Source organism: Hipposideros armiger, unplaced genomic scaffold, assembly GCF_001890085.2.
Source record: "Hipposideros armiger isolate ML-2016 unplaced genomic scaffold, ASM189008v1 scaffold_1171, whole genome shotgun sequence".
Taxonomy (NCBI): domain Eukaryota; kingdom Metazoa; phylum Chordata; class Mammalia; order Chiroptera; family Hipposideridae; genus Hipposideros; species Hipposideros armiger.
The window spans coordinates 102,156-112,460 of NW_017732521.1; the positions used below are offsets into that span (position 1 = coordinate 102,156).

General features: G+C 42.6%; 1 protein-coding gene across 4 annotated transcripts in view; it reads left to right on the forward strand.

Moving 5' to 3' along the window:
- The window catches only part of ACO1 (aconitase 1), a 59,162-nt gene that overhangs the window by 41,905 nt on the left and 6,952 nt on the right, over positions 1-10,305 (forward strand). For all 4 annotated transcript variants that reach the window (XM_019632768.1, XM_019632771.1, XM_019632770.1 and 1 more), the window contains exons 13-18: positions 252-336; positions 1,158-1,314; positions 2,510-2,634; positions 4,269-4,373; positions 5,135-5,277; positions 7,512-7,659. In XM_019632768.1, coding sequence (XP_019488313.1) covers positions 252-336; positions 1,158-1,314; positions 2,510-2,634; positions 4,269-4,373; positions 5,135-5,277; positions 7,512-7,659 — 763 coding nt within the window. The remainder of the gene's footprint in view (positions 1-251; positions 337-1,157; positions 1,315-2,509; positions 2,635-4,268; positions 4,374-5,134; positions 5,278-7,511; positions 7,660-10,305) is intronic.

A 10,305-nucleotide genomic window follows, 5' to 3' on the forward strand; every position in this document is an offset into this window, starting at 1 on the left:
TAAAAACGTCAGATCATTCAGTTAGAATCATTTTTATAACTTACTCAAAAAGGAGTCTAATTGAATGATCTGGAATGGATGAATAATATATCAAAATGCTCCTAAGAATGAAAGCTTTATAGAAACAGCGCTGTAGTAAACTTATTTCCTGCACTGCTGTTCTCTTTAAATCAGTGGTCTCTGGGAACTGTTACCAGCAGAAGGGCTTACTGAGAATTATCTTTATCCTGTGCTTGTCTTTTGGCACCTAGGTTTGATGTGGTGGGCTATGGATGCATGACCTGCATTGGCAACAGTGGGCCCTTGCCTGAACCTGTGGTAGAAGCCATCACACAGGTAATTACAGAGGAGTCCGTGGGTTTTCAGAGCTGTTGTCTCTTTTCATATGATGTGTGACCAAAATGCTGGTAATTTCAAGAAGGTCCAGAGAAGCAGGGGATGTGGTTAGATGTATGGTCTTTGGGGTCAAGTAGTATAACCTTGGGCAAGTAAATTAACCTCTTTGTGCCTGAGTTTTCCCAGCTGTAAATTGGAGGTGATACTAGTACCTGTTTCACGGAGTTGTGAGCTGAGCATTGAGATGATAATGGACATAAAAGATTTAGTGTGGCACCTGGACACAGGTGTTTAATAAATTCAGGTTTTGACTACAGAGGGCGCCACAATGCTTCGTACCTGGTAATCTGAAAACTGGTTCAAAATCAGAGAAGTCTCCATACAAGCGAATCTGAACTACATTGCATCGGCTTGATTTTTGTCCAATAAATTCTATAGCTTTGAGAAATACTATTTGGTTTGCTTTGAATCAATTATGAAGTCCATGTAAGTCAATGTGGCTTCCTTTAGCCTCCAACTTTTAGACTTTCCCACCTGTTCTTAGGCCCCAGGCAGCACAATAATCAGGATGTTGCCTTCTGACTCACCTGGTATTTTCTCGTGAGCAGAAACCACTGAACCGTCTCTCTGTGTCTTCTGACCCCGAGAATCTCCCACAGGGACACCCTGTGTGCTCTTCTCCCCTATAGGGGACAGGACTAGGTGAAAGGGAAGCTTAAAGAGCTATTTCCAGGTGGTGGGAAAACTGGCAAATGGCCAAAAACGTGCAGCCTGGGCAATCTCTTTGCTTTCTGACCTGATTTTTCTCTTGCCTTACACAGGGAAACCTTGTAGCTGTTGGAGTACTATCTGGGAACAGGAATTTTGAAGGTCGGGTCCACCCCAATACCCGAGCCAACTATTTAGCATCTCCGCCCTTAGTAATAGCATATGCAATTGCCGGGACCATCAAGATTGACTTTGAGAAAGAGCCGTTGGGTAAGATTTTGTTTGTGTGGTTACAATTTTTTTTCCCAATGAATCTGAAAATATTATTGGAGGGAAATTAATGTTTTTCTTAATAGATGATAAAGCCTAGAACTTCCAGAGATAAGATGAGAAGGCGAGTCTTTTCTTTATTTCCCAATACCCTGCTAAGACATAACTGAAATAAGCAAGAAATTGCTAAAGGACAAGGGATAAGAAAAGGGAAATCATTTGAAAAGTTTTAGGTTGCTGTTCTGGCTTCTCCAGTTCCTCTCTTTCTAACTCCTGCTTTAATCTAATGATAGGCATTGTTTTTATTTATCCTCTGTAGGAACATACTCCAGATAGTTTAATTTCTCGAAGTTCAGCAGACGCTTTGTCTCCTTCCCTCTGGTTTTCTTGCTTCCTGTTCCATTCTAAGCAGATTAGCTAATATGAAAATAATGCCCCTTTAAAATTTACTTTTCGGAAATCCTAACTTCAGAGATGCAGTTGATCCTCACTATATGTGGACTCCATATCTGTGAATTTGCCTATTCCCTAAAATGTATTTTAACCCCCAAATCAGTGCTCATGATGCTTCCGTGGTCATTCACAGACATACACAGCGCAGGGGGACGGCAGGGGGGCACTTGGAGTCGTTCAATGTGCACATTCTCACCTGAAATCAAACGAGGCCATGCTCTGTCTTCTTGTTTGAACCGTCCTACTGTACACGAGTATCCTGCTCATGGTCTCTTTAATGCCATCTTGTTCGCATATTTGTGCTTTCTGTTGGTGATTTCACCATTAAAAATGGCCCCAAGTATGGTGCTGTAGTGCTGGCGAGTGTTTCTAAGCCCAGTTAGCCTGTAGTGTGCCTCGTGTTAGATAGGCTCCATTCAGGCACGAGTTACAGTGCTGTTAGCAGTGAGTTCAATGTTCATGCATCAGCAGTATACTCGTGTATTAAATAAGGTGTCTTTAAATGGAAACACACGTAAAGCAAGGTTATATGTTGACTGGTTGACAAAGATGTTGTAACCAGAGGTTCTCAGAAACCTAACCCTGTATTTCCTTTGGGGACAGTGATTCAGTCTTCATGACTGAAGTGTGTGCATGGACTTCAGACAACATAACCACCTCGAAGAATGAGGCTTGACTCTGTAATAATGAAAAAGGGATATTAAATGAAGTTTTGCTCATTAATAAACATTTTTTTCCCCAGGGGTAAATGCAGAGGGACGACAGGTATTTCTGAAGGACATCTGGCCAACTAGAGAGGAGATCCAGGCAGTGGAGCGTCAGTATGTCATCCCTGGGATGTTTAAGGAGGTCTATCAAAAAATAGAGGTGAGGTCCCGCCCTCCCCCAAGTAGCTAAGGGAAAGCCGCTCCTTTGTGTCATTTCTGAAGACCTTGAGGCCAGTGAGGGTGTAAACTATGGAAAGTGACATGTATTTCTTCAGAGAACCAGGGGAGTTGTTCTCAGTCATTTTTCTCCTGTGACTCACATTTTTACAATCCTTACACACCCCAGATGTTCCCAGATTTGGACAAGTGGGTGGCAGCCTCAAGTAGAAAGGCCCTGGGCTGTGTGTGCTTCCTGGCCAGCTCTCCATAACTCTCCTTTTCTCAGGCTGCCTAGGGTGTTGTGTCACCTGTGGTTGAGGACCCCTGAAGTCACTACGTGTGTCACTGAAGTGGAGTCAATTGCTGGAATGTACCTCTCAGAATTATTTGGATGCTTAAAAAGGAAATGAATGAATGAATGAATGAATGAATGCCACTCAGTAGGAAGCACCAAACTGCTAAAATAAATAAAACTTCTTATGCATTTTACAAATAGGGAGAAAATGTATGGGACTCAGTATTATCTTCTGAAACCCTTGGATGTTATTTCTTTCCCTGCTTTCTGTGTTTAGCTGACCCAAGGGCAGCTGACTAGAGCTTGGGTTTGAAATTAGAGAGCAGACTGGGGAGAGGGGTCAAATGGGGATCATACCCATGTACTGTGCTCTCCCACAGTGGCTCTTTGGGAAATTGTCTGAGGGAGTTTGGTGGGCATTGGATTAAATGCATTTCTTCAAAGGCTGAGTTAATGGACCTGTAGAAAAAATTCAAGCTAATTTTAGTGCATAGCAGCTGTCATTTGCTATCCAATGAACATGTGACCTGGAAGTCTACTTCCCCAAATCTTCAGAGAGTAAATAATTTCCTCTTTGGTACAGTCTGGATTATTATTTCTTAAGTTATATTTGTAAGTATATGGATTAGTTATCTATTTCTGTACAACAAATTACCCCAAAACTTAGTGGGTTAAAACAGCAAGCATCTATTATCTCACAGTTTCTGTGGATCAGAAATGCAAGTATAGCTTAACTGGGTGCCTCTGCCTTCACAAGGCTCCGGTCAAGGTGTTACCTGGGGCTGCAGCTCATCTGAAAACTCAGCTGGGAGAAGAGGTACTTCTAAGGGCCCTTACGTGGTTGTTGGCAGGATGAAATGCCTCACGGGCTGTTGGACTGAGGACCTCAGTTCCTCAGTGACTGTTGGCCAGAGGCCTCCCTTAGTGTCTTGCTGGTGGATCTCTTCACAGCTCACAACATGGCAGCTGGCTTCCATCAGGGTAAGAGAGCAGGAGGGAGTGAGAGACACAGAAGGCAGAGCCTATAACCTAATCTTGGAAATGAGTCACGAGGTTCAGCCCACATTCAGCAGGAGGAGCTCACTTTCAGTTGCGAATCCCAGGGGATGGGGGTTCGTGGGGGCCATCCTAGAGGCTGCCTGTCACAGTGCATATGCATTTTGAAGTTATTTAGCATGGCACTGACTTAGTATAAAGGGATTCTTATGTGTGACTAAAATAAGAAAGGTTTTATTGTACTCTTAGCTTGAATATATGTTTTATGTTTATGTGTTAAATCTTCCTTAGAATGGAATGTAATTAGATTGACCTTTTTATTTCTTTTTTTTTCTTTTTTTAAGACTGTGAATGAAAGCTGGAATGCCTTAGCAGCCCCACCAGATAAGCTGTATTACTGGAATCCCAAATCTACATATATTAAGGCACCACCATTCTTTGAAAACCTGGTATGACTTTTTATTTTTTAACAAAATGAGTTCTTCAAAAGTCTTCTTTTCTTATAAAATCTATATTATCCCATACCCTTGCTTTGACTACCCATTTCATTAAAACCTCTACAAACCCAAGCAAGTAATAGTGGGTGGGTAGAGTATTGGGAAGCTGAGATATTTGGCTACTGGGCCTACAATTTCCCTGGGTTCCATGTGGCTGTGTAGAGACACTCTGGTGCTCAGGTGCCACCTGGACATGAACGCAGTGAAGTCTGAGGGCTGTTCGAGAAGAGCATTCCCAGGGCCGGCCATATTTAAAACTCACACCCGTAAAAACAAGGGAAATCTTCCCTGAAACTGATGATTAAGGAGTCCATCCTCCCCTGGGTGGCTGCCTATGGAAAGTGGATGGGAGTAGAAGTCAGAATTCCAGCTGTCCTCAGCATCTGAGGCGTTCTGTGGATGTGGAGACAGAGAATGTCATTTCTGTGGACATGAAGAAAGAGAATGTCATTGGCAGCTGCAGCTGTGTTGCTTTTGAGGGGACAATGCCAATATTTTGCCTTCCCTTCAAGGGTGAGATATGAATGTTTTGAGTAAATTAATTTTATTTTTATAAGCACCCCTGATAAAACTGGGAGAAAAAATACTAGAGTTTTCTATGCATTGATGTAGAGCTGTCATCTGGTTCAGGTGCATGGACCACTTCTGTTGAAACTTCCCTGGTGACTTGTTGGAGAAAACCTGGGCAAACCTGTTGTTGTGTTCTTTGCTAGACTTTGGATCTTCAGCCCCCGAAATCCATTGTGGATGCCTATGTGCTATTAAATTTGGGAGATTCAGTAACAACCGACCACATCTCTCCTGCTGGAAATATTGCCAGAAACAGCCCTGCCGCTCGCTATCTAACTAACAGAGGGTAAGTATGTGTGAGATGAGGACTGGCTAAAGGCAAACATGGAGGGAATGGGCCAGGACTTCTCTTTCACATGGTCTCTGGAATCTGTCTCTGGTTTTTCACTGAACCCTGGGGCCCTTTTTGTTTGCTGCTTTGAAGCTTCCATGGCAGCATGTGAACCCCATCAGAGGGAGGGGGGACCTTCTTTTTGAGCAGCTGTTGTACTCATTAGACTCAGCTGTCATCCTTGCCCCAGCTTGGCTAATTATTAAAGCACAAAGCTCTGCTCTGAACCTGTGGCAGACGGAGCCTTGGTACACATGAAACATGCAGCAGGAATATGACCTGAAATGCATTGCCTTTCCTGGCTGAGAGACATATTCCTTACAGAGAACTGTTTCAAGGATTTACAGTTTGTACATCCATTCATCAGTCCTTTAGTCATATACCAATGTTAACAGTTATTGTGCCAATATTATCTACTGTTTTCTAATATACCCATGTTAATCAAAGTTCCAAATCTGACTTAAAATTGCTGGTTTCCATCCCCTCCTCCCAAATCATTTTCTTCAGAGATGGGGCCCAGAACCAATCTGAGCAACAAAATCTAACCCCCCCCCTTTTTTTTTTAAGATTTTATTGGGGAATTGGGGAAGGGAAACAGTATTGGGGAATTGGGGAAGGGGAACAGCCAAGTTGTCCTTCAATCTTAGTTGTGGAGGGCGTAGCTAGCTCAGCTCCCAAGTCCAGTTGCCATCCGTCTGCCTGTCGGCAGCTCAGGGCAGCTCAGCTCAAGGTGCTGTGTTCAATCTTAGTTGTGGATGTACGTAGTCCACCATCCCAGGCAGGAGTTGAACGAGCAACCTTTTTGTTAGGAGCACGTGCTCTCACCAGCTGAGCCATCCTGCCACCTGTTGGCAGCTCAGCGGCAGCTCAGCTTAGATGCAGCTCACTGGCCTATGTGGGAATCGAACTGGCAACCCTGTTGCTCAGAGCTTGCGCTCTTAACCAACTGAGCCACTCAGCCAGCCCAACCTCTTTTTTTTCTTTTTTAATTAGTTTCAGGTGTAGCAAACAATTCAATAGTTATCCTTTTCACCCCTCACAAAGTGACAACCCCTCTCCCCCATCCACTGCCCCCCTACCTCCAATATCATACATATCTATTACAATTCCATTGACTCCATTCCCACACTATACTCCACATCCCATGACTATATATGTATTAAATTATAGCCCAACCCCTTTTTTTGATTGATGATTGTTGACCTCTTTTGAGACGACTCTTTAGGGAATTGAATGAAAGCAAATATAATACCTCCCCCCAAAAATGCACACATCCACAACATTTTGGATATAATTTCATGTGCTTCTGAAGCCCATTCGTAGACTCTCAATCCTCAAATTAGATCTGAACTTTACATTATCTTCACACTCACACCCACTTCCTAGCGTTTTAAGAAACAGCCCAGTGAACTGATAACTATGTTCATTGTAAGGTGTTGTTCCTGACATCCCAAAGTTCCTTTTCACGGGGGCCCACAGACAAGATTTTTCTCTGATTTCAGGACCAGGAATAGCTCTGCCTCTTCGGCACTGCTTTGATTTTTATCTTGAAAACTTGTTAACCATGTTGCCAGTTGAGGGACTTGCCTTTACACTGAGTTCCTGATAACCCAGGGACAAATTTGAACCTCCTTCTGGTTAGTTTATGGAAATTTTTTTCTGTTTCCCCCTTCTTGGCGCCACCTGACTGGCTTACCCGGATATTGTCTTTGCTTTCTTTTTCTTACCCATTTTTAATATTTTATCTTATGTGAAACTTTATAGGCTACCTTACTGAATAAATAAAATAAATACTCTTACTAGAGTTCCTCCTGCTTTTTCTTCTGAAACTGATAAGACATAAAGTTGACCCTGGGAGAATTTTTTTTTATTATTAAATTTATTGGGGTGACAATGGTTAGTAAAATTATATAGGTTTCAAGTGTATGTTTCTATAATACGTCATCTATATATCACATTGTGTGCTCACCATGACCCTGGGAGAGTATTAATTTCTGCCTTTTACCACCTCTCACCTCGCACTCTGCCCTCAGCTGAAGCTACGGGAACAGCTTGTCTGCTTTGGAGAACAATGTTTGGTAGACTTAGAGAAATATCTAGGTTTATGGTTTTTCTCTTTTCTTGGTATAAGCTAAGGTTAAACTTCACTCCGTTCACTAACCTAGCCCCTGTCCTGCTTGTATTGTCAGCCTGACTCCACGAGAATTCAACTCCTATGGTTCCCGCCGAGGTAATGATGCCATCATGGCGCGGGGGACATTTGCCAACATTCGCTTATTGAACAAATTTTTGAACAAGCAGGCACCACAGACTCTACATCTGCCTTCTGGAGAAACTGTGAGTAATTGGGTCTTGTGCTTCCTTGAGAAGACAGCATGTGTCAGGCTCTGGGTAGCTGGATATCTACATGGTCACCCTCCTTTTGGTCTTATTTTTTTCTTCACAGCCCCATCCTGCCTCTTGCTTCCTATAGTCCCTCTTGGAAGTGTCCATGTACGTAGAATTCATCACTGATGGAGATGCCCTTTAAACTGTAAAATCTTCTCTTCCTGCTTAGAGATTCTGCTTCTTGGCTTCACTAAACGTGGTTTCCTGGGAGTTGAGCTTTAAAAGCTTCTGAGTGAAATTTCATCAGTTTAGAGTACTTGAGAGGGAAATTTCAGGTTAAAGTAGAGGATATTTATCAAGAAGTGCTATTGTATGACTTTATTAGCATTTAATTTAATTCACCATACCACTAGAAAAAGAAGGAATGTAGAGGCTCGTGGAGTCCTGCTCGGGCCCTGAAAGGAACCATTTGGTTAGCATATTACAGCTGCAGTTGTCTGTTCACAGATGGGAGGTATGTGAGAGATTGGAAAAGCCTGTGCTTTGAGCCAGACAAGCCTGAGTTCAAGTCCCAGCTCCACCTCATACCAGCTGTGGAGCCTTCAGCAAGTTATTTCCCTCCTGAGCCTCATTTTTCTTACCTGTGAAGCAGAAACAGTATCTGCTTGTCAGGCTCTGAGGCTGAAATTTAAATGGAATGACATATAAAACAACTAGCTTAGTGTTTGGCACATATAGTAGGTCCTTAGTGTCACTTCCCTTCTCAGTGAATGCTGCACAGCTGCTTGAAAATAGTTTAGGCTACTTGAGAAATAACCTTCCCAACTTATTTTAAAACATACTGACTTACTGAATCCTCATAACAAGCCTTCGAGATTGGTACCATCATTGTTCTTGTTTTAAATTGGGAGGCTGAGGCATAGAGAGCTTGTATTACTCCCTAAGATCACAAATAGAGAAGCAGAGATTAAAATCCAAGAAGTCTGGCTTCGAAGTCCGCGCTGTTTATCACCACCAAACTGCCTTACTTGTAACTGATTATAGTTTTATAAAGTAAACTCTTCATAGATAATCATCAATCACAGGACCCAGCACAAAGTCAATGCCCAGTAAATATTTATCCAGTGAAAGCAGGGATGATAAACTATTAAATGAAAAAGATACAATTAAATGGTGGAATGCCCAAGAGACCCAGGGGAAGGACTTGCAGTGATAGACATTGGGGGGCCCCCCAAAGTACTGACTGTCCCAGCAAGCCTCACTTATTTACAATCCCTGCCATGACCTAGAACTTCTAGTCAGATGCTTAGTGCCTCTTAAATAAGGAGACACAAACAGAGATGAACAGACATTTGAGCCAATCCTTGAACTTGAAAGGTAGACCTAGACCAAGAACAGGGGGAAAACAAAAAGGAAACAGAAATAATGCAACAAGTAAAAGAAAACTGTAAGGAAAAAAAAATTGTTTCCTCAGAATGATGAGGTGATTTTCTGTTGTTGTAAAGTAATCATAGGACAAGAACGTGGTCTTTGAAAAAAAAAAAGTCCCTCAAAAAATTTTACAGAGAAAGAATATAGAACAGAAAGATAAAGGAAAAATTGAGAGAAAATGTAAGAAAGTTAAGACTGAACTGAGGGGTCCCAACATCTGACTCAATAAAGATGCTAAAAAGAGAAGAAAGAAAATTATCAAGAAAGTAACACAAGGAAAATTCCCTGAGAACAAGATCTACAAGTAAGACTCCAGATTGAAAAGTCCATTGAATGCCCAGGGCCAGCAGAATGATTAAAGATGACCCGCTCCAAGCCACATCATTTTGAAGTTAAGAACAGCAGAGATAAGGAGACCATCTAGAAACTGCTGGAGAGGGAAAAACAGCTTATGTACAATATGCTGGGGATCAGCAATGCTGAAAGCAACACTGGAAACTTAGATTGATTTGCATCCTAAAATTCTGTGTCCCTCATAGTACCATCAAGTGAAATTAAAGTTACTACTTTAATTTCACATTCAGATATTCAGAAACTTTAAAAATACCTCTCAATCCCTGTCTCAGGAAGCTACTGGGTGACTATGTTCCACCAAAACAAGGGAATAAACCAAAAAGGAGAAAGATGTTGGATTCAGGAAAAGGAAATGCCAGGAACCCCCAAGGTTGCTGGTAGAGAATGATTCCTCGACCTCAGAAATGTCCCACGTCCACAGAGCAATCAGTCCAAACTGGAGCAGGCCCAAGAGCTCCAGGAGTGATGGCTCCATGAGAAAAATTGTTTAATGATAGATTGCCTGACATAGCTGAATGTCTGTATGGAAGCTTTGTGCTTTAGGCAGAGCATTTGGGGACAAATTAATGAGTAAGGACATAGAAACAGGTAAGCACAAACAAAAAATGAAAATTATTAATCCCAGTGGAAACTGTTTTAAAATTGCCAAGAAGGGCCGGCCGAGTGGCGTGTTGGTTAAGAGCTGGCTTGGGACGCCAGCTCTGAGCAGCATGGCCCCAGTTCGGATCCCACATACGAGGGCCAGTGACACTGCCCTCTACAGCTAAGATGCTGAACAACATCTCAACCTGGAGCTGGGCTGCCGTGAGTCGCCAGCGACGGCGTAGGCTGCAGCCCCTGTGGCAGTGGGTTGCCCTGGGCTACCATGTG